Source organism: Mus pahari, chromosome 12 (assembly GCF_900095145.1).
Source record: "Mus pahari chromosome 12, PAHARI_EIJ_v1.1, whole genome shotgun sequence".
NCBI lineage: Eukaryota > Metazoa > Chordata > Mammalia > Rodentia > Muridae > Mus > Mus pahari.
This window is the reverse complement of record NC_034601.1, coordinates 76,174,972-76,199,714: the sequence shown is the minus strand read 5'-3', so window position 1 is coordinate 76,199,714 and position 24,743 is coordinate 76,174,972. Positions and strand designations below refer to the sequence as shown.

General features: G+C 41.0%; 2 protein-coding genes across 9 annotated transcripts in view; one reads left to right on the top strand and one right to left on the bottom strand.

The window, feature by feature from the left end:
* Gabpa (GA binding protein transcription factor subunit alpha) overlaps nt 1-23,957 on the bottom strand; it is a 28,320-nt gene extending 4,363 nt beyond the window's left edge. The window contains exons 1-9 of one of the 6 annotated variants that reach the window (XM_021209307.2): nt 23,859-23,957; nt 19,684-19,786; nt 17,553-17,697; nt 14,848-14,932; nt 12,823-13,068; nt 6,204-6,398; nt 2,804-2,857; nt 1,945-2,085; nt 1,541-1,733 (exon numbers count right to left, since the gene is read on the bottom strand). In XM_021209307.2, the coding sequence (XP_021064966.1) occupies nt 1,541-1,733; nt 1,945-2,085; nt 2,804-2,857; nt 6,204-6,398; nt 12,823-13,068; nt 14,848-14,932; nt 17,553-17,697; nt 19,684-19,760 (1,136 nt within the window). In that variant the 5' untranslated portion in view covers nt 19,761-19,786; nt 23,859-23,957. Of the gene's footprint in view, nt 1-1,540; nt 1,740-1,944; nt 2,086-2,803; nt 2,858-6,203; nt 6,399-12,822; nt 13,069-14,847; nt 14,933-17,552; nt 17,698-19,683; nt 19,787-22,877; nt 23,041-23,353; nt 23,774-23,858 lie in introns of those variants that run through there. The other 5 variants (XM_029544329.1, XM_021209306.2, XM_029544328.1 and 2 more) reach the window with 5 other exon arrangements.
* The window catches only part of Atp5pf (ATP synthase peripheral stalk subunit F6), an 8,983-nt gene continuing 7,508 nt past the window's right edge, over nt 23,269-24,743 (top strand). Inside the window, exons 1-2 of one of the 3 annotated variants that reach the window (XM_021209310.1) lie at nt 23,269-23,476; nt 23,899-24,073. The gene's annotated coding sequence lies outside the window, so the exon portion shown is untranslated. Of the gene's footprint in view, nt 23,477-23,864; nt 24,074-24,743 lie in introns of those variants that run through there. The other 2 variants (XM_029544332.1, XM_021209313.1) reach the window with 2 other exon arrangements.

The following is a 24,743-nucleotide window of genomic DNA, read 5'->3' as shown; positions in this document are numbered from 1 at the left end:
TTTTACAACCTCTTACATTTTGAGCTCTACCATATAGATAGAAGAAACACAAAAGTTAACATTAGAAATGCCAATTCACCATTAAGTTCTCAGTCAGGTCTAACAACAGACTGCCAATAGCTGAGCACTCTGTCCTTTACCAACCATCCTTAGTCTAAAAGTATAAACACACGCTTGCTTTAAGACAGTAACTCCACTGCTTTTCTTTGTATGTTTTTCCTTAAAGGCACATATATAAATGCTGTAGTTGGCTCTTCCTATTGTATCAAACTATCCTAAGTGACCACACTCACATGCTCTATTTACAGTTACCTACCATACAGTCCTTTGAGCCCAGACCCCTCCTGTCCTAAGTGAACACACTCACAGGCTATAGCTATGTTCTACAGTGACCACAGTCCTTTGAACGCAGACCCCATCTGGACTCTGTACAGTCATCAGTGGCAGCAGTTCCTCTTTGATACTTGAGTACATCACAACTGCTTCACTCGTTTGTCTGCTGATGGATACAGGGGTGGTTTCTGATTTAGGATGCTGTGTATGGACGTTCAGACATGTCTGCTTGTGGTCTACTAAGAAAAGTTACTTGGTAACGTAGCAGGGCACAGAGTCCTGCATGGCACACCTCTGGCCACAGTGCAGGAGCACTCCCATAGCCTCACCAACACTCTGGAATAGAGGTCTTTCCACTTAAGACTATTCAAAGGAACTAGGGGAAATCTTTCCAAGTTCTACTTTTGGATATTCGGATTTAGGCAGATGAAGAAGGATAAAACTGTAAACGTAATTTCCAAAACAGGAATTCACGAACTTGATATAATATATATTCAATATGTAAACAGCATCTTTGTAATGCAAACCATAAAATATTTAAGATTAATAAGAAGGTTGGTTTTGAACAGAAATTATATACTTTTAAATCACTTAAAACAATCTTATAATAATCTTTTTATAAAGGTTTATGCACCTCAAAATTGTAAGAAAAACTCTTAAGTAATTTTTAACATAATGCATAAAACGTTTAGCTTTAAATTTTTTTTTCGAGGGGCTGGAGAGATGGCACAGAGGTTAGGAACACTGGCTGCTCTTCCAGAGGACCTGAGTTCAATTCCCAGGAACCACATGGTGGCTCACAACCATCTCCAATGGGATGCACTCTTCTGGGTTTGTGTCTGAACACAGCTACAGTGTACTCACATAAATAAATATAAATAAATCTTTAAAAAATATTTTTTGTAAACTCACGTTATCTGTTTATTCTCTGGGTGTAAGTGTATGAGTGAACCTGAAGCCGGCTATTCTCCTACCATGTGGGCTCAGAGAAGAGATTCAGCTGGGCAGCAGGCTCTGGGCTGAAAACCTTTATTCATTGAGCCATCTCAGCAACCAACACTGACACCCATGCACACGCTCACGCATCATGCAGGGATGCACACAATCTTAAGTATTTTATTTTCATCACCAATCAGGTTTATATCAAGAATAAGAAGCTACATTTTTAGAGAAGTCTGATATTAGAAAACAAAAAACAAATTCTTACCGTAATGCACGGCTAAGTTTCTCATAGTTCATGGTAGGCTTGTTCTTACGTTGTCCCCATTTTTGCGCAACCAATTCAGGCTGATTTAGCTTAAATTCACCTTCATCACCAACCCAAGAAATACAGTCTCGAGCATCCTTGTCAGTAAGAAGTTCTAGCAAAAACTGCCATAGTTGGATCTGACCATTGTTTCCTAAATCCGTAAGCAGAATAAGCATAGGTCATGTTAGAAGCTAACACAGGTAAAGGCAGTGGACAAGCCCTCTGGTCAAATTTCAACCAAAGCAACAACAAACTTCTCAATTTACAAATATTAGCTAAACACTGCCAGAGAATCAGCCCATATTCAGACTTTAATATATCTAAATTGACAAGTTTTCTAATACCAGTTCATGCAAAAATACCTGTTCTGTTCCCCGGTGAACTTCTATCTTCTCCTGAAATCCTTGGGGATCTTTGTACTTTAGCCGCCTTTGCACTACTGTTTATAACTTTAATTGTAGTCGGTGTAGCGGAAGGCACTGATGCTGGAATAATTTGCACAGCTAAAAGAAAAGGCAAAAGGGAAAATATATTTTTCTTCTAATACAGAAAGTAAAAATAAATGCAATCAATAAAACTGACGTTCCTGTAATTATGTTAAGACTTCAGTTTGTGAATCTCAGCTTACAGTCAGCTAGTTTGCATATTCCAAAGTAGTAACTTAAAATGGCAAATATTCCTTATCAGAAAGCTACAATATACACTTGTTTATTGAGAACTCACATTTGTCTTTAAGACTATAAGAAACTCACAAGGCCGGTGAGAAAGGCTGGGGCTCACTGGAAATGGAAGGGTAGAATAGAAATTGTTGATACTGTCTTAAATCTGGTGAACTTTGCAGCATTTCTAGACAAGCTACTCAGCAGTCAAAACGAATGAAACAGAGTTACAAGTACCACCAAAGCTAAGTCTATCAAGTGATCACTAACTCAGCTTATCAAAGATTCATATAACAAGCCTCAAGCATGCATACAATCATGGCTATGGAGCACTTAAGGTGGCATAGTTTGTAGAAATAAAACCCTGAAAGAATAGTTGAGGACAATAAGTTCTCAGAGGAAAAGGGTAAGCAATAGGGTAAGCAAAGCCAAGACACTTAGTTAAGCTGCTTCTGTCCTCCGTAGTCAGAAAATTATGCTGAAAGCTTTAACTTGAAGTTATCTAATAAAGAAACATTTTTTTACTGGTAAGTGGGCAAATTCTATGGGAATGAATACTCACGCTGGTCAATTGTAACTATCTCATTCATCTGTTGCTCTTGGCTTGCCAAAACATCTGAAGAACACAAAAAATTCATTTTTATTTGAAACTGAAAATACAATTCCCAACACAGTAAGAATGAATTTAGCAAAGACAGCCTTTAAACCAGTAAAGCAAATAAATAAGAGATGTATGAAACAACTGAAACTTAGTACGAGAATATCCCTAAAGTTAAAACCCCAGCTACCCTAAGTGCTACAGACTGATTAGTCTTCTTTACTGCTCTCAATGGAAGACTCTGGCTACAGCCATATACTTGTTCACTCTGTTAGCTCTGTTCCTTAGAAAACCTTGACTAACAGAACTGAAAAGACCCTGCTACAAAAGCCTTCAGTAAGTACCTATCACTCTTCCCAGACCAAACGCCATTGTTACTCCTTCACACATTAAATATCCCAGTTTCTAGCACTTCAGACAGCTAATCTATCATAGCTCTGCTAGCTACTGAAAGTGAACCTGTCAGTGACCACCCTCCGACTGGGTGGGTCAGAAGACTGGGACTCCAAGAAGACTCTAAGGGTGTCCTGCCTGCATTCAGTTTTGAGATACAAGAGCAGATAAGAGTGGGAGACTAAGTAAGATGAAGTCTGAAACCTACCAGATAGAAATTTCTTTGGTTCTCTTATGTTTGAGGGCTTATTTGAGACTAGCCTCAGAGAGGTTAAGGGTTTAGAGCTTAGCAATCACTACCACTTAGGCAAAATTTCAAACCCTGGGTATTAATTCTTGACATCTGAATGAGATCTCACACACCTCACAAGGTTATTATGAATCTCAAAGAAAAATGTTTTTAAGAAGTACACTACAAAGTTAACTTCTCAGTAAACTGAGGATTTTTATGTTTTATTTAGACCTCTAGTTCTGAACATTCTACTCAAAACAGTTCTCTTAAAAGCTTTGGGTTGTTTTGTTTTGTTTTTCAAGATAGGGCTTCTCTGTGCAGCCCAGGCTGTCTGGAACTTGCTTTGTAGACCAGGCTGGCTCAAACTTATAAGAGATGCACCTGTCTCTACCTTCCAAGTGCTGGGATTAAGAGTGGGCATCATCCCCACCTGGCTAAAAGCTTTGGTTTTTCTCAGTAGTTTTCAAGTCTCATTGATGAAAAGTGTTATTAAAATTAAAAGTATTCTGCCACTACATGAATATAAACAGCTTAACCTTAAAGGAGACAAATTAGAAAGGAACCATTCATTAGACAGCCCAGACCCTGGCAACCTGTAAACTAAGCTCCAAACCCTTGATTCTCAGAGACCTGAGTTTGGTGTGGTTCTTAGGGACTCTCAAGGCAGAAAGCAGAACACAGGAAGTAATAAGTAATCTAAGAAAATATAGGAATCCTGAATACCATACTTCTTTTAAAGTGCCCCAAACCTTGGCCATGTATGAGAGGAGAAACATAATGCTTAAAAGCCAGGCCCTGAGGAACATGGAGCCCTAGGGGTATGAAGCAGAGCCAGCCCTCTTCCCTGAAGACTTTGTTCTTTGCTGATGGACAGATGTCACATCTACAGCATGTTGAAGAAATGTGTATGACTAGAACATTTCTTATCTATCTTCCCCAAATATAATAAAAACTGACAGAAATCTTAACTTAGGCTCTGCATGCAGGAGGCCAAGGGATAAATAATCAAGGTACAAAAGGAGTTCTCGCTATCCACACAGGTTCACAAGAGATCACTAAGGCTGACAAAGTGACAGGCTTCTCAGTGACAGTTCTGTCCTAGGAAACAGTACCTTTCAGAGCTATGCCACAGACTTTCGTCTTTCTGCTCACAGAACCCTGTTCTGAGAAGACTTGGGAACAATAGAAACTCTGTCAGAAAAAGCCTTGCAGATCACGTCTACTCTGTAAATGCTGAACTGGACCTTAGATTCTAAAACCAAACCACTTCCTTAATGGAGCAGAGCAGGGATTCATGCTGGAAGGCAAATAATTCTATGAGATATTAATAGAGGCTGGAAAACTCTAGAGCAAAGCTTCTCTGAGGAAACCCATCTACTGCACAGAAGAGAAAGGGGAGAACAAGACTCTTGTCTCCTGACTAGGAAAAGAAAATTCGCAGTAACTTTCACAGTTTGAGAAACATCAGGGGAATTAGAAAGCGACAAGCACAACCAAGAGTTGATCTGGGGAAGACTGGGAAAACCATGGCGGTAGAGACTCTTCTAAGTACTATTACTGTACTTCCAAGAATGACTCAGTTAAGACTCTGACACTCAATGTACTCACTTTTAAGAACTGAAGCTGGTAATAACCCCACAGTCAGTCTCTTAGTGACACTTCAAAAAACACCAGTGAGAGCCCACTCAAGAGGAAACCAGTATGCCTTTCCAGCTCACCTCGTCCTCAACAGCAAAGATGAAGCTTGGGTAACAATGCTAAATATCCAATTACTGTTTAAGATTTTCTTTCCTCATCAGGTATATAGCAGAACAAGAACAAGCCGTGACATTTCCATATGTAACTCTTAGCAAAAAGAATAGACTTTAGCCCACTTATAAACAGGAAATGACAGAGGTCTAGCTAGCATTGCAACATATAAAACAGTATGAAGGGATGGACTGCTGGTAAGATGGCTTAGCAGCACTTTAAAATGTCTTAAAATATGGAGTGGACTCAACTAAAACTGTGTACTTACTTGAACTTTTTGGTCAGCCAGGTAGTTTCTACGTTTTCCTCAGAGAAGCATTGCTCTGGAGTTTTACAGTATCCCTAACTCTCTTAAAAATCTTATTTATTCAACTAGGAAAAACATATAAAAATGCCTAATCCCACAAGTAAGAGACTAGGAGGGAAATCTCCTGCAATTCAAGGATCTTAAAGTTTCTAGAAATGCAGGTGATGATTAGGGAAAGACAAAGCAATGATCAGAATGTATAAGAACGGCTAAAGGTGGAGGCTTGTGTGAGATTTTAACAACTTTGGTTCTAGCCAGGCTCACAAGAGAATCCTGAGCTGAGGCTAGCCATGGCATATAGCAAGACCTGTCTCAAATAGACACACCAACAAGAGAGACCTTGGAATGTGGTATATATAAGGCTGGGTTAGAATCTTAGTTTGGATACTCCCTATGTCTAACCATCTGTAGGGATCTTACAGCCTTAGTCTCTCACATAAAAACCACCACCAACAACAACAAACAAAACAAACAAACAAAGAAAAACAAAGGGAAGTAACAGTCTAGGGCATTACTATAGGTGCTGAGATAATACGTAAGAACTCTTCATACCGCCTATGACAACGCTAATGACTATAGCTTAAGTGTCTGCTTATTAACAATTAATAAAATGAAAACAGTTACAAAAATAAAAGTGAGCTTTAGTTACACAATGAGAATAGATAATAATGCTAATTTTATACATTTCCGCAGAAGCTCCAGATGACTCCAGAGGATCTCTCCCCGAGGGACCCGCTGAAAAAAATCTTCTTGGTTGAGACTACATAATTCTCTTCCCGAAATGTTGAGTGTGGTGAGGTCTATATCAGTCATGCTGAACTCCTTCATTACCCAAACCACCCAATGCAGGACTTGGTCTGTGGACCACTGTATAGGATCTAGAAAAAAAAAAAAAATTACCTTTAGCCTAGTTCCATCTTAGATAAATTTACAGTTAATTTCACAATACACATATATACATACACATATAAAATCCAGACAGGTGTTTTTCCTAAGTGAAGCAAATTGATTTTATGGAGAACAACTTTTATGCTGGTGCTGCATTTTCTCCTCTATTCTTTCTCAATTTCTCAATCTCAAGTTTCCAAGTATGAACCAAGGAGTCACTTGGTTCTACATCAGTTAGTCTGGAATTTTGTCATGAAAAACAAACTATAAGATTGTTCTCTGGTGCATCAAATGACAGCTAAAGTATATTACCTTGGAGATAATGGAGGACACTGCCCAAGCTCAAAATATTATTTTGTAGCACTGTACAGTTTGGTGCCTTGAAAAAAATTAAATGGTATACTGGGGAGCTAGCCTCACTCTTCACACTGTGTACAATGCACTCTTCCCCATCCCTTCCACTAACAAACCGGTCACTATGTGCTCACCCTAGGTGGCCGTTATGATATGACATGCCAACTTCCTGTTCACTCAACGGTCCCCCAGTGGCATCAAGTCCATAACTCTAAGGACTGTGTGCTAAACCTGACTTCAGTCAACCACGGTGACTTGAATAGGCATTTGTTGAATGTATACAAAACATACTCAAATTATTTCATTTTTTCTGTTATTTTTATTTTTACAAGCTTACCGAATTTGCAAGCAGAAAATTAAAGACTGCCAGCATGTTTAAAGATTGTATAACTATATTCCTGGCATCTAATTGAAGCTTTTACCTGTGGGCACTTACTGCTTGGTTAATTGTGGCACTGGTACTCTTGTTTTAAGATGATGGTTTACTTAAATAGTATTGGCCATATACCCAATAAATGAGTGTTATTTAGTAAGAAAATATGTGTAAAAGTAACAATTAGTCAAGGAACAATTTATAGCAAAAAACAGACAAAAGAAAAATATATAGGCTTAAAAGCCACAAAGAAGAGAAGGGAGGATGTCTAGAAGATGAGAATATAGTTTATTTTCTCTGAATGTACATAGAAAATTAGAAAAAGTAACTGAGGGTAAAAACAGAAACCCATAGATGCTTACAAAACCTAAACAGACACCCAAGGTCCAACACAGATTCCAGATTACACACGGGTGAAGACAAAGCAGTTTTTATAAGATACTGGGTGTGGCCATACTCTTGTAACCCCATCTGAGGTGGCTTGAGGGCAGCTTGGCCAACAGTCAGCTCTCATCTCATCTAGGTTTCCAAACCCATGCAGAAGGAAGATGACCTCAGGACGCCTGACAAGAGCCTGGAGTCGTCCCTGAAAGCATGGCCAGCCAGGATGAAACACAGCTAAAGAGCCGTTTTCCTAATGCAGCAGCAGCTGAATGCAGGGTGCAAAGGGAACGAATGAAAATGGTGAGAAGTCCAGGGATGTCAGGGCAGGGAATGGCACAGAGAAAGAAGTCTGGGGCAAAAGGAAGTGGGAAGGAAACAATAGAAGGAAAAGCAAACCACACCTATAAACCTGGTAACCTGGGAGTTTGAGGCAGGAAGGTCATAGGTTCAAGGCCTACCTGAGCATTTTAAGGAGACTATGTCTCACAAAGGAAAAAAGATAAAAGAAAAAAGGAGGAAAAAAAAAAGGAAAAGAGGGCTGAGGATATGATTCTGTGCTACAGTATTTGTTAAGCATCTGAGTCCAGGGGATTGACCCCCATTATTGCCAAAAAAAAAAAAAAAAGAGTGAGGAAGGAGCAAAAGGGAGAGAAGCTGGATGGTAGATGATGAAGGGGTGGAATATATGAGAATGAATAAGGCAGCAAACAAGAGCCGAGAAAGCAAGCCACCCTACCTACAACGGAGGTGGCTCTGGGCTAGCCAAACTACCATGAACCACACCTCCCTTTAAAATATTTAAGAAAGCAAACTCATTTTACATTAAAAAACTTACAAGAAACTTTTAATATCAAGTAAGGTGGGAAAAAATATCAGTCTGACTTGTTTTCCTTAAATACTACCAGGACAACTGGTTTAATATATTGAATTGACTATGTGTATTTTGTCTCTTTTCTCAAAGTAATAATGAAATACCAGAAAAGCAGTATTGTTTGCTTTTTTTAAGATGTGCAAACACAGGAACTCAGATATAAAATCAGAGATGGAGGGGAGATTTCAGCTAGTTCTTAAAATCAACAAGCTGGGCAACAACCAATTTATTCAGTAAAGAGAAATTATGACCAAGAGTGTCTGTACAGGAGACACTCAGTATAAAAGGAGAACTCCTCTCTTCAGAATTTACATTATATTCCTCAGGTTGTGCTGACTCAGACACTGAGACAGGCAGGGTGAAATTATTCTTTAAAGAATACACAAGTCAATGGATAAATAGTAATGCATGAAATATGATGAAGGAAAATATTCTCACTATAACCAAACCAAGAGCAAGACCAGGCACAAAGAGCAGATAAAAAGAGTCACAATGCGTTGCCTCTGAATGTTTCATACAACACTAATGGAACGGTGTCATGAAATGTAAAAGTGAGCTGTACCATGCTATGCAGACAGTACCATCAGCAGAGCAGAGTAAAACAAATATTGTTTGGAAGTGTAAAGTCTTTTTCAGAACCCTTTCTAGACAATCTGTAAATGGAATGAAAGCATGGTACCTAGAGAACTGGCCAAAGCTCTCTAGGTAATGGGTAATGGAGGAGGCAAGCCGAATGCCAGAGACCAGGGGCGAGAGGCCAGCTCTGGACACACGTGGAGACTGCGTCCAGATATACGTGAAAAAGAGAAAAGCCAACAGCTGACCACTCGGTGTAGGAGAAAGAAAGTCTTCATATGTACCGAAACCTATGTAACTAAAACCAGGACAGTTAGAGGAGGCTGAGCAGGAGACAGCCGTGAGGACAAAGGCAAGCTGGGCTACATGGTGAGTTCTAGGATAGCCTGGGCTAGAATGCCAGACAACTAATCAAACAACAAAAATGAAGTCAATACTCTACTCAGACACTTAACAGTTGTCTAACTACACTCACGGTTCTACCACAAATGAGCAGTCCTAGAGTGTGGAAGCCAGGTCATTCGCCATTACAAGATGGCGCCGACTTCCTGCATGCTTTCTTGATAAACAAGCAATGTGCACATATGCATTCATGTATCAGCTGAGTCACTGCTCGCCCTGGAGCATGTTAATGAGGTTCTGATGGCATATCCAATCAGGAGGCTCCACGCCTATTCTAAGCATATATAAGCAGCACCAGTTTTCGGGCTTGGGGTCTTTTGCCACAGCAATCAAGCTCTCCCAATAAACGTGTGCAGAAGGATCCTGTTGTGTGGCGTCTTCCTTGCTGGCGAGGCGGGCGTCCACACTAGAGTGACTAGAGGAACTTAGACAAAAGTTACAAATCAGTCGGTGACTGGGAGAGGGAAGCCAGATGCTTGCGATTGCAGCACTGGGGAAGCTTAGGCTGGACGACTAACATGGGAAACCTTCACCTCAAACAAAGCAAACCAAACCACACACACTGCACCACACACAGCAGCAAGTCCCCAGCATAAGAGTTAAAGCCTTGCTCTCTTGTCCACAGAAGCAAGCTAAGTCTCCTCCACTCCAAGGTGAGGTAACAAAGGTGATGAGAAAAGGCTATGAAGAAGAACCCAGCTGCGGCTAGAGATCAGGACCCACGGCAGCAGGGCCCAAGGCAGCAGGGCGGGTGCACAGCTGCCTTCTCAGAGGCGTTTCTTTCTTTCTATCAGACTTGTGACAGAAGACTAAACAAAGGAGTGGACGAATGTGGAGAAGACAGAGAGCTATAGAATTGGATAGTCTTAGATATAATCTCTTTTTGTATGTGAATATGTTTATATTTTAGACTCTACATGGTCTTAGATGTTGGAATCTGGCAAAAACATGAATTTTTAATTGGGTAGATTTCTAACTATTGTTATTAATTTCATCTTCAGATTAGTTGAATGGGCAATACTAAAAATACCCACACATAAAACCATATGAGTGAAGAAGTGTCTAAGCTGCTGTCAAGATAGAAAACTGGTTCACAGTAATATGAACTTTGGGAATTTCCCAAGGTAGGTCCATAATTCAAAGACTTTAAGTAGCTGTAACTAGTCAATTCTATTTCAGTGTTGCTTGGAATTAATTAATTAGTCAAGGAACTGTATGTATGTATAGAAAAAACAGAATCTTATCAACGATGAGCTCAAGTGTTTTAAATGTACTTTTAAGTAAGCGCCACTCCTGGTAGGACCTTGAGCCGCAGCAACTCAATGCTCTTACTGCCTGTGCTCATTACCAATTACCTCCTGAAGCTCTGCTATTAAGGATGGCCTGTGGGAATCCAGCAAAGACTCAGAACATTACTAGGAGCTTTCATGGCCCTTTCTTCCCTTCTCAGCACTTCTTCTCAGGTGATTCCTGACTTTCCATCATCACAAAGGTCAAATAAACTATCCACACTAAGTTCCAGAGGCCTAAAGTAAATTTCTACTTGTTACAATAAGGAATTGCATGTAGTTATCCCTTAGCAATTGTGGGGAATTGGTTCCAGAAGGCCACCACCCCTCAGGGCTCCTACATTCCTCAAAGGCTAAGTCTCCTTCATAGTGCAGTATTTGCTTAGAAAAGGACGCTAGTGAACGTGTACAACTTAAGCCGTGTCTAAATAAAGTAGGTGATGCAATGCAAATACTGAAGTACTTATTACTGACAGACATAATAAGAGCATAAGCTGTCTGATTAATTCATTTCCCTAATGCTTTTCTTCTGTATTGCCTCAAAAAGTTCTAATGAATGTTCTCTACTTTGACTACTATTCAGCTTATCTAAGCCAACACTATTTTATATCAAAGTTGAACAATAATTCTTTGATGACCAAACTAGATGCTATTCCTATCCTTGACGTTCTCAGAAGCATCTCAAGTCTTAACTGCCTGTAACTCTCCTTCAACAGCAGTGATACTATATAGTTGTTTCTTTCTCTCTTCCACTGTGCCATTAGTTTTGGGTCTTGTTTTGGAGAGTCTCACTATGCAGTCTTGACTGACTGGGAGCTCAAAACGATCTCTCTGCCTCTGTCACTGGGGTGTAGAGATTAAAGATGTGTGCCACTACACCTGGCATCTGGTTTTCCTATTTCCTTTTTCCTTCCCCTGTTCTACAATTAGTCTTGGAACTAGTAATACTGCATTCTTCTCCAGGTTGCTTCTCTCAAAAGACTATGGCTTTTATGGCTTCAAATTACAATTTCAATATGAATGAACTCCGTACAGCATCTGTATCTCCAGCCTGAGATTTGTAGTCCTGAAACTGATTGTGTACTTTACTTCGAAATCAAGTGCTAGCAACACTTTCCCTTAAAAAAATCTTTTTCATACCAAAAATGCCATGATCCTTAAAGACTGTCAAATGTATGCCTATGGCTATGAATCTAGTTTAGATGTCAAGGGCTTGCCTTGCAAGCATAAGGCATTGAAGCTAGGGTTAAAGAAGGTTTGCTCTGTTCTTCTGTATCATTAGCCAAGAATTTACCACAGTGTGTTGCATACAATTGTCCCATGACATTAATAACGATGCTGCAACCCACTAGTTTCAAAACTATTGCCCTAGACACTGAAGCTTGAATATCCTCTCTCATGTTCACAATCTGTTGACTTCATTATGTTTTCACCCCAGTCTATGCTAATCTGGACAGTATTGCTATAGTACAAACAACAAAAACATGCTCTTGTCTTCTTTCCACACAGTCACTTCTTCAGTTATTACTTTCCCTAATCAAGAACAGTTCTATGGCGTCAGAGAGAACTCTTGATCCCACACAGTGCCCTTGCATCCACCCCAGTCTAAGCTTGTTCTGAGTGTCTCCTGTCTGAACAACCTTCATGGAAGCACAGTTCTCAGAATAAACCCGCCCTTTCCTTCTTCAGACCAGGATCCCTATGACATTCCTGTTTGATTTTTGAGAAAAGGCCTGCTACACAAGCCTAAGCTTGCACTGACTTTGTGAACTATGGCCTCAACTCCATTTGGCTTTCCTCAAACTACCCAGCTTCATTTCTTTAAGGCTCAAATGACATGCTTTGTTTGTGTTAGTTATTGACTTACAGTTATTACTATTAATTCAAACTCTATGACAATAGCCTATTTTCAATTATCTTCTTTCTCTTCCACTACACTGTGAGCATGCTAAGGGTAGTATTTCTTATAATAATTCTCTGTAGTCCTAGAAATCAGCAGAGTATTTGTTCATCATGTGTTCTGAGTATATTACAGTTCAAAACAAATATATAAAAATCAGTATTCTTTCTATAAAGTCTACATTACAAATGTTCTGTCATATCCCAGCGGTGTTTTGTATGACTAATTTATCCTTTCCTGCACATAACAACGGCTGTCTCCTTACCATAGGGGATGCCAAGGCGCTCCTGCTCCTTCCTGTAGCCTTCCAGTGCAGCGGCCCATCTTGTCACCTGCTCCGAGGTCTCATCTGAAATGGTTGTAATATGCTTGGTGCCATCAAGAGTTATCACTTGGGCTTCTTCAACGAGATGTGCTTCTGCTTCTGCGTGGTGGGCATCCGGATCAATGACCACTTCGACTGTTTCCGCAGTCTTAACAATTTCAAGAATGTTTAACTTTGGCTCGATTCCTAACAGCAGATAGAAACAAAAGTACAAATGTAAATAAAACCTGAAGTTACAAAGAAATGAAATTTATTTTTCCAAATGAGAAAAAATAGTGATGCTCTTGAAATAGTGAGAATGTGAAAAGATCCTTATTACCAATAAATACAATTCAATAAAGACAATACTGTGTCAAATCAATTTTCTGGTTTTGGTAATTATAATGTGATTTATAAAAGAATGCTTACGTATTGTTTACCTGCAGTGCTGGGGATCACATACAGGGCCTTACACACATAAGAGAATACACCAGCACTGAGCTGTATGCTCACCCTAAGGCCTTGTGTTTAAGGAAACATGGGTGCTGATATGTTTAGAGATAGAAGAGAATCATGTCTGCAATTTATCTTGAAACAGTTGAAAAATAAAAATGTGTATTGAAGAAAAAAGTAAAAGCAAATATAATGAAATTAAACACCTATGTAAAGAATATCTAAAAATTCTTTAACTTAGTGTTATAAATTTTAGCAATAACTTGACAAACATTACCAACAATTACCACATGGGAAAAGTGCCACTTATAATAGTGAGATTTAAAAAAAAGTATTGACATGAATTTAAAAAAAAAAAAACAACAGAAACCATACTAGAGTGCATAAGTGAGTAGCTTCCCATTCTAAGATTTTAGAGACTTTCCTAAAAAATTAAGACGAGTCCCTCCCCTCCCCCATGCCCATACACACACAAATAAACTGGATTGCACACAGCCCAGGCTAGCCACAAACCCACTACAGAGCTTAGGATCATGCCACACTTTTTTATCTCCCTGCTTTTGCCTCTCAAGTATGAGGACTACAAACAACTGTGCTGAGCTCTGTCTGCTTTCTTTTCACTTTATCTGTGTGGGTGCACACAGGTGGATGCGTGCACATGAAAATCAGCATTGAGACTGGGCCATCTTCCTCAGTCTTTCTCACCTTAGGTTTTGAGTCAGGCGGTTTCACTGGCTCTGAACCTTATCAATTCATCTGAATGGACAGTCAACAAGCCCCAAGGGTTCTCCTTTCTCTGCTCCCTAACACAGGGTTCTAGGTAAGCACCATTGTGTCAGCTTTATACAGAGTGCTGGGCATCTGAGCTCGGGTCTTCAAGCGCACTCATAGACAGTTAACAGACTGAGCCACCTCTTCAGCTCCTTTGCCTTCCTATCCTACAATTCTGCTGACTTTGTTCAATTAAGTTCAAATCAACTAACCCCAATCCTAAAGACACTCAAGCCCTCTGTTATTGCAAATCGTGCTTTTTATGGAGAGGAAAGAAAGCTGAAGTGAGTGATTTATTACTATACAGACTCTGAATGGAGATGTAGTTATGCAAAAACTTAAAGCTATTTCATAAATCAGAATTACATTTAGAAATTACACCCTAAGAACAATGGTATATAATTGTAATAAGATACAGTGTTTATTAAAAATATAATAAACTGTTCAGGGCAGAAATGGTGGTGAAGATAATAAAAATATCATGAAATTCTTGCAGAATAAAAATATTTGAAAAAAATAGCTCTTTATGGTGACTCTCCTTCTTTACTGCTTGCCAATCAGTACACAGCACACTCTGCCGTGCATGCAGTGTCCTATGCTTTCAGCTTCACCCTGACAGACAGAACTATTAGGCAAAAACATGAGAAGAAGATCACATAGGTTATCTACACACTCATCTTAAATACCTTCAGCAGACAAATTTTAAAAGACCGGCATAACATGAACTAAATTTTTCAATACCTGTTAATGAAGGTAACTTACCTTGGTAAGAAATTACCTGTACACTAAGCTGTACAGTCCCATCTGTTTTCACTCCTTGATCAAACAAGCTTCGGTCTGGATCCAGCTTAACATAGGCAAGTAAAATTATTTTAGCTCAGTCATTAAATAAATTACTGTCTATGGTTTTGTATAATCATTGTACCATTTCTGAGCAAACTAATTAAATCATAAGAATGCATTTAATTATCGAAGTTGTCATACGGTTATATGCTAAAACTAAAAATAGTTTCTCCATTGACAGCATAATGGAAGACAGCAAAACCCTAGGCAAGTCATTTTTTCTAGTTTCCTGTACTGAGGACTAAAGTCAGGGCTGCGCATGTCCCAGGCACACCTTCTACAGTCATTCCCTGCCACTGAAAGACTGTTTGAAGTGGCAGCTTTCCATGGGGGCTCTGCAATCTCTGCTGGGACCTTAAAAAACACAATTAGGTATTTCTTCATTCTATAAATGCATTTAAAGTACAAGAGAATGCAATGTTTATAATGATAAGAAAGGATGTTAATTAGTGGCTGACAATTTATCTAAGTTTGCCAACATACTCATGTCATATCTCCCTTGTAACTAATGTCACTTATTAAAACTTAGGATTAACTCTAAAGGCTGTTGACTAAAGGCTCCATGGTCTGACCCCTGGATCTACTGTAGTCAGCTCCATAGCCTTGCAACTCTGATCCCCTTCTAGAGAATGCATTTTCTACCATGGCTTACTAATGGAATAAAAGTAATTGTGACTTCTGACACCTGATCATCTGCTTGGAATAGGCTTTTACATATGCATCCTATGTCTAGATATGTCTGCATATATACTGTTGAACATGCAAGTCTCCTATCACTCTCATTACTAAGAATTCAGCCACAGTATAATCACAATTTCAATTACTTACAATGTCTTATACTAAAACCTATAGTGTTAAGTGGACTTCATATTTAACTTGAGCAGGAACAAAACAAATTGTGTAACACCTTGTATTGACTAAATGTGGCAGTTTCTACTAGTTAATGTAAATCTTTTCCTATCACTTAAAAATTCTCTTAACCTCATGATTTTCCTGTGTCTAGAAGCTATAATGGAGTGATGCTAGCATTATCCACTAGAAGCTAGCTTGAAAAGCTCTCGGGTCCTAAGTACAGCAGCACATTACAACAAGGACAAGGCTTCAGCATGTCATTTAGTCTTCAAAGAAGTACAACGCAGTGATTGTTGGAGGAGCTTTCAAGCTGGCATTTATCTGACACAAAGGTATTCCCAGAAGCAGCAGGCACTGTGATGTCAAATGCATACTTGCACCGACATGAGTAACAAGAAGCTGGCATGCTTTGTTCAGGGGAGCAGAGGTGCCAGAAGGGATATGAAGTGTCCGCAGACCCAATGACAGCTCTCGTTAACAATTTACACATACTTCCATGCACTGAGAGACTATGATAGTAAGTACTTTGTAGGTCTTCTTTCATTATGGCTAATCCAGGTATTCTATCTATCACAGCAGAATATTACTAAAACAATGGTACATTTTAAAGATTGATACAATTAAATGGGATCATTTGGAAATGTTCTGTAAGAACTTAACCCTATATGTTCTGCCCTCTAGATATAGTTTACATTTAGTGACTACTTTCAATTCTCAATTTATGTAGTAAATATTATGGTTTTAAAAGAACTGTTCTTTGGTGGCAGGTGAGCATTAAGTAGGAACAATTTCTTGATGTGGAATCCTTGGTCATTTTCCACTTCTAATAAGATGCTAAAACTGCTTTGAAAAGACCATGCTATCTTTCACTACAAAGAAGAAAACTTAATATGTTGTTTTAGGTACATACAATCATAGTCCTTAATTTTTTGAGAGCAATATCTAATCACAATTAACATTTTCTAGATATATATATTGAAAGAAAAAGATTAAAATATGACAAATGGCAACTAATGCATAAATTCCATTAACATATTTTAATTATAATAGAATCTGGTGAAAAGTAACTGCAGAGGATCTGCATTTTTAAAATAGCAGGTCAAAGCTTTCTAATATATTGAAAAAATGGTATCAAAAGATAGGCAGGAGGATTTCAGACAGTGAAGAATAAAGCAAAGCAAGTTTCAAAAACTGACAAAATACATTCATATTGTTATGTGAGAAAAGTACATAGATGCTAGTATTTGTGAGTTTAAGAAAAGTTATGGAAAACTACTTAAGCAATCTTACTGCCTAGTAGTAATATCTCCTGGGAAAAAAATGTAAAACTAGTCTGTGAGGATGCTTTAAACATATCGTAATACTACAACAGGAAATCCTAATGCACTTAATGCCAACAAACAGTAACTAGTATTCAAATGTTACTACCAATAAAATATAAAGGAAATAGACACAATTTAGTCAAGGGATCTCACTTTAAAGGTTAGAATGTTCACATAAAGCAAAGTCAGTCAGTCAGCACACACTTCTTTAGTCTCCAGGGTCAATGTGCTTCCTATCACTCCATCTTTAATTTCATTTCCATTTTGATTCAGTACTCATGAATGCAAAAAGGAATGCGTGATTTATTATTCATTCATTCCAATTTTATTACTCAACCTTTTAAATTTTAGATACAAGAAATTTGTTGAAAGAATTTTCATTTCTAAGTGCTCATATTTTATATCATAGATCAAGTCTACTTATAGCTATCTGCAAGAGATAAGCCTTACCTGAATATCTTGCAGGCAAATTTCATGAGCATCCAAAGAACACTGAAGTCTTGGTTCTAGTAGTTTCTTTAAATTGCCTATTGGTTCGTTGATGTCTATGGCCTGGCTTACACATTCAGCTGGGGTATAGGTCTGTTCCACAATGCTAAATGTTAATGGAGATAAATGTGAGTAGTTACATTTCACCCTAACGCTTGGCTCAAAATAAAATCAACAGCAAAAGCACACAAGCTCTTTGAGACTCTTCTTTCCTAGTACATTCTCAACTCATTTCTTCTTTGATGCTGTCTAACAGACTCAACTAGCGGTCTCAATATGAACAATAAATTCCATAGCTAACTTGAAACTTAAAGCACTCTTGAAAATACGCTTAATTATGCATACAAATGTTTGCACCAGCACATAAATAAATACTGGAGACACACTATTTAAGAGTAAATGTCTGCCTTTATAGCCCAAATTATTTTCAAGAATTTAAGGCCCAGAAACATGGCAATATATTGTGACCTTAGAAATGTGTAGCATTTCTTGGGATGTGGCATACTCAAAGCCACTTGGGAAGCAGACACAGGAGGAGGAGGAGTTCAAGATCATCCACCACCCTCAGTTCCACAGAGAAACATAAACCAGCCTGGGCTACATGAGCCCCCAGATCAAAATCAACACCAAGTCAAACCATAATTTCATATATATCACTTCTACTAATCAATTAATAAGATGTAATAATGTAAGTCGAATACTTCCAATTTAATTTAAATACTAACCAATTATAATTAGCCTTGCTTGGTATTATTATTCTTAGAAAATTATATTGTCTCTAAAAACTTACTTAGAGCTCTTGTAGACTGTTATTTCACAATTCAAATATGTTTGAAGCTTGATAAGTAATTGTACATATTTCTTTGTAAATGCTTACAGGAGGGTAAGGAAGAGACTGAAAAAGCAGTATTTAAGGAATTAAGTTTCACAGCATATTTAGTTTAAATATGACTTAAACCTCTCTAAATTTATCAAAAACATGTACTAAAAATACGTGTGCCATGGGGGCTCAGTAGCTCAGAGCCTTAGGGACAGGAGTTGGTTTCAGGTGGTTCATATCTACCTAAAAGGTTAGGGTTAGGGTTAGTGACTAGTGCCTCTGCTGGTACCTCAGCTCACCTGCATATAGTCACATCCACACACATAATTAAAATTAAAACTAAAACTAAATCTCCTAATAAAACATGAGTGCGTATCTAGGGAAACAGCTGAGTAGCGGAGCCCTTGCTGTCCATGTTGAGGCCCAGAGTTCAGATGCTCAGAACCAAGAAAAGCCAGGTGTGGTAGCAGACATCTCACCACTGTTCCTTCGGTGAGGTGGGAGACAAGGCAGGAGACTCCCCAGAAACCCACAGGCCAGCTGGATGGGCCTACTCAGCAGCAAACACAAGAGATCCTGTCTAAATGGGATGATGATGAGGACCAATGCCTGAGGCCGACCTCTGATCTCTACCTGTGTGTTTTGGCACGCAGATGCACACATTTAACACATACATACAAGTATGTAAATGCATAAGTGTGCATACAGATAAATGTCATTTTATATTTACATATTTTCCAAGTTTTTAGTGAACATACACACATCACATATACATCACATTTTTCTTAAAACATTTAAAGTTTATAAATCAAATCCACAAATGATAATATTACTTTAGAATAGTATACTTGGTTAATGTAAAAAAAAATTTTTTTTTGACTAAGTGAGGACTATTGGCATATTTTTTTGGCTATAAGCACAGCAGCCTATCCTTTTTAGTTATCCTCAACAGTTTTTCATAAATAACTATTGTTAAGTTCAGGTTGAATTAAACTCTTTGTCATAAAAGTCACCAGCACTTAAATGGGGGGTGGGGGGGAGTGTCCTTAGATGGGTGGGTGCAGACTACTGTAACCATGTGATATGGGTCAACTAACCTCACTGCTGCCAGTATTGCAGAAATGAAGTCAGATGAGGACGACAGAAACCAAACTACAATATGTTAATCCTCTAAACTGTGAAGTCAGGTTAAAAACAAGCATACTAGCTTGCTCCTTGACTTTAACTTGACATACTGATAATATTAAAATTGATCAATTCAGAAATATCAACCTTTCTTCTGTGCACTCTGCTTTTTCAGTTCCATCGATCTCAATTTCTATCAGTTCTTCTGCTTCTCTCTTAGTCATGGTTGAAGAATTTCAAAAGTTCAGTCCTGGAAGAGTTAAATGTTAAGAGATTTTCTTTTTTTAAACTTCATGTATACAAACAAAAATGATATGCAAGAGACTAAAACTGAATTAAATCAGAGGGAGAGAGGTACTCTATATATGTAAAAGCTCACATAAAGCATTTATAAGCCAGTTTTTGTTTAAAGCGGCATCTGTTAGCCTGATATGGTGACTCCATTACTCTATGTATTGGAACTTGTTGGTGTTCAGGATATTTAATCATACTCTGAGTCCAAGAGTGTGTCATTTACTCGGAGAGGGAGGGGCTGTATCTAGTTGTAGTGTGGCTCAGCCCTTAGCTTTAATCCCTTTAGCAGGAATATAGACATGCCCGTAGGACACACCTTTAATCCAAACAATGAAGGTAAAATTGTTAGTTCGTAGAGGGAAGCACCCATGTTTGTAAGTGAAGTCTAATACAGTGGCAGACAAAGTGATGAATCAGAAAGATTTGACAGAATACATGCCCAACTCTCATGAAAAGAGCAGTGCACAGAGTTCAAAGAAGAGAGAGGAGACAGTTTTACAAAGACAGCTATAGCCAGGTTGAAGAGATAATAAGATAGACATAGGTAAAGATAGAACAGGCTAGAGAATAAGAAGCCAGAAGACTAGAACAGATTGCTAGAGCTACTCTGAGACAAAACAGGGACCTCAGGAGAGGCTGAGAGAGAAATCAGACTGGATCAGTTGGCGAGGAGAGGCGTTTGATCCGGAACAGCTGAGTGAACCAGCCAGCCAGAGGTCAGAGAGAGCTAGAAAGAATGAGTTTATTCAGCAGTAAGTCTCAGAGGCTGAAAACATTCTAGGCTTAGATAAGATTGTACGGAGGCTAGAATCCTCCAAGGCTAGGCCTAGGTTAGCAGACAGAGGCAGTAAGCCTCTGAGACAACAATTACCTCAGGTGAATTACATGTTGGCCTACAAATCAGTAAGTTAATTCAAGTCATTACAAAAGCAAATGAAAGATACATCAACTGTATTAAAGCAACTTGGATTCAAACCTGAAGCTGAGCATGGAGATGGATTACAACTGCTTAGCTAGAAATCTGATTTGATTACATAAAGATTAAAATTGCTGTTAATACACAAGTTACAGAACAGAAAAGGTGTCTACAACACCTGAAAGTGAGAAGGGACTAATAAGTGGAATAGATCAAATCTTCAATTAACTGATAAAAAGAAAAAAAAAAAAGTTAAGACAAACTATCAACGTTGGCAAAGCACAGCACAGAAAAAGGAAACTCCCACCAAGGTAAAGACTTCAGGGTGTGAAGAAAAGCACCAATGGAAAGCATTCTGAAATGGACTGTAAATGTAACTCTCCACACTGTATTGTATTTCCTAGAAAATATGGTCAACATTAGGGAAAGGACAGCATGTGCATCTGTGTCTCATGAGGAAAGAACAGAAACCAAATCTGATTAGAAGTTAAAAACTGCCCTGGCACCGTTAATGATGCTCTGTCATGCTTGCAGACGGGACCCTAGCATAGCTGTCTCCCTCCTGAGAGGCTTCATCCCAGCTGCTGATGGAAACAGATGCAGAGACGCACAGGCAAACATCACCGGAACTCAGTTAGCCTCATGGGGGAGTTGGGGATGGGAATGAGGGAGCTGGAGGAGTCAAGGACCACAGGAAGACCTCCAGAGTCAACTAAACTGGACCAATGGAGGATGAACCACCAACCAAAGCCATCTGCACATTTGCAGCAGATGTGCAGTTTGGTCTTCATGTGGGTTCCTAACAACTGGAGTGGAGGCTGTCTGAGCCTGGCAATGGATTCCCTTCCCCTAACTGGACTACCTAGTCGGGCCTCAGTGGGGAAGGACAGGCTTGGCCTACTATGACCGGATGCCCTAGGGTGGATACCGAAGGGGGGGCTTCCCCTTAGAAGGAGTGATGGGGTGAAGGGAGGACAGGGAGGGAGACGATTGGGATATAAAGTAAATGAATTCATTAATTTTTTAAAAAGTTAAAAATTGAGCCAGAAGGCAGTGGTCCATGCCTTTAATCCCAGCACTTGGGAGGCAGTGGCAGGTGCACCTGAGTTCAAGGCCAGCCAAACACAGGGAAACCCTGTCTGAAATCCCCCTCACTTCCCCCAAAAACCACCTTCTGGTGAAGGGCATATGAGTTCTCAAAACTACCATTTCTCTTTTTGGTCCTGTAGGCTTGTTGTACAGTTGCCAGAGACTCGGGTCAATCCAGTACTTGGCCTCCCTGGGCTCCTCAAATTTATAACCTCACTTAGTACTTACTTAACTGACTCAGTCATGACTACGTATCCCCAAGTTTACGCTCTGTACTTGTAGTAAAGATAAAATGGATTTAAACCCAGTTGGCATCCAGGTATTAAACAAATACAAAAGAAAGAAAAAAAATGCTAACAAAGTGGCTAGTGTTTAGTGGCATGGGGTACCTAAGAATGTGACAATCAATGGTGGATCTGTCTGTAAAAATGTTTTGCTCTTGCCAGCAGTCAGACCTGTCATTAGCTCAATCTACCTGTTTTAAAAAATTGAGGAGGGGAGACCGGGAAAGGGGACAACATTTGAAATATAAATAAATAAAATAACCAATAAAACAATGCACTTATTTTTCTAGGCACGGTAGCCCACCTTTAATGCCGCTCTGAAAACAGGCAGATAGACCTTTAAACTCGAGGCTGGTCTAATCTACATAGCAAGTTCAAGGTCAGCCAGGCTAGAATGTGACACCCAACACAAACTTACACGTACACACACACACACACAGACACAGACAAAACACTTATATGGTGCGCATGCGCACTTGTGGAGGTCAGAGGGCAGTCTGTTCTGTCCTTCCATCTGGATTCCCAGGGCTGAGCAGTCAGGCTCGGCAGCAAGTGCCTTTACCTGTCGAACTGGCCAGCCTAAGGATTTAGTTTCCAGATGACTGTTCATCATCGTGAAACGATGCGCTGGCACCATTCTCTATGCTGTGGACCCTAAGGGTGGAATCCCCTAAACCCCATCGTTGTGTTCACTGCACTACACCAACCCCCCCCCCCAAAAGGGGGGCGGAGGGGGAAAGTTGGCAAGGTATACGAACTTTCACTGACACCTTCGGGAAAGAAGCAGAAAGTCATCCTATGCATTAGAACGCTTGCACCGAGGCGACTCTAGGACAGTTCCAGAAGGGCATTGGGATGTGCAGTGCGGGCATGGCTGACTCGGGTGACAGACGGCTCTGGCATCTTCCCGAGAGACCCGGGAGCGCCCGGGGGCTGCGCGCACGGCCAGCGCGCCGAGCCTGGACCGCGCCCGTGCGCCCGGCGACTCCGCCGCGTCCCGCAGCGCGGCCCCGGCCACGCCGCTCGCCGCGCCCCTCCCCTCGGCTCCCCGCACAGCCTCTCCCGCCCCTCCCCACCCGCTCCCTCAAGTCTCCACGAACGGAAATGGGAGTCCCAGCGCCGGGGACCCAGCGGAAACAAAACACAGAGGCGGCCGCGGGGGGGGGGGGGCAAGCCCCGGAACCAGGCCGCCCGCGCCGGCCCGCGCTCCCCGCCAGCCCGCCGCCGCACTCACCAGCTCCGGAATCCGTCCCGTGGCCCTCGCCCGCGCTTCCACAGCCGGCTGGGAACGGCGGCGGCGCGGGCTCCAGGTCCAGCGCCTCTCCGGGCGAGCCGCACCGCTCCCGCGACTAGCAGGGTGAGGTCCCGGGGCCCTTCCCGCGGAATCGGCGCTAAGGAACCCCAGCCCCTCTCCCGCCTCCCAGGCACCCCTGGGCCTGGAACTACAACTCCCAGCAGGCTGCGCGGCACGAAACGCCCGCCACGACGGGGGCTCACGAGGCACAAACGTCCCCCGCCGCTTTTTGTTTGTTTGTTTGTTTGTTTTTACGCGCTCCTTTTACCCCACACTACATCCACCTCCCCAACCCCAAGGATCGGGACGCTGACTCCGAAGGGAGCTTGAACTAGGGGACAGGCCAGAGTACGCATGCGTACAGTGCAGTGTTTCCAAGAGGGGAAAGGGGGTGAAGTGTAGGAAAGATGGCGGAGTCTTCGCTGAGGGACCCGGAAGCACTTACCCTACACTTCCTCCTCCTGTTTGGCGTCTGTCTCACCTAGAGGCGTCCGGTCGCAGTCTCTCTTCGAGGCGCTTCCTGTCCGGTGAGCGTCGAACGACTGAAGCCGCGGCCCATAGTGCCTTGCGATGGCGGGTAGGCGTGTGTAGGCGGAGCCAGGGCCGGAAGTAGAACGGTGGCGGCGGCGGTGACTCTGGCAGCTCGGGACTCAGTGCAAGGTGACTGGGAGGGTTACAGGGCTAGCGCGGCCTCCTGGGACTGCGCTTCTGGGTTTCTTCACGAGGAAAGGAAGGGCTGCCCGCCACCTTTGCCCTGGGAGGAGCGCTCAGCCCCGTGTCCTTGGCACCTTCCTGGCCTGGCCCGGGGTCACAGGTGACCTCGGCCCTGCTGGGTATCCAAGTTTGCCTTCCGCCCACTAAATAAGATCCTTCATGCTCTCCTGAGAGCAGAGCTGGCTCACACGAGAGGCAGAGAAGGCGAGCGGGGTGGTGAGCCTGCAGCCTGCCCGGGGCGACCCAAGGTCACGGCACGCCTTGTGAATTAGGCAGGCGGCGATCGCGCCTCCTAGGACAGAAAAGGGCAGTGGTGATATCCTAAAAGTTTGTATCCAATCTAGAAACCATGCCGCTAAAACAGCTTTATCGATTGACTATGATTAGATACCGGCAGCAAAGGGACTAGCCTTTGGCTGGGCTGGTCAGTCAACCACTATAAATAGGAGAGCCATGCGCCTTCCCAAGGCTACACCTCTGGGTTTGAACTTTGACCCTCCCATGCTTTCCCCAATATATTTTTTAATTTAATTTTATTTTTTTTAAGATTTATATATTTATTATATGTAAGTACACTGTAGCTGTCTTCAGACACTCCAGAAGAGGGCGTCAGATC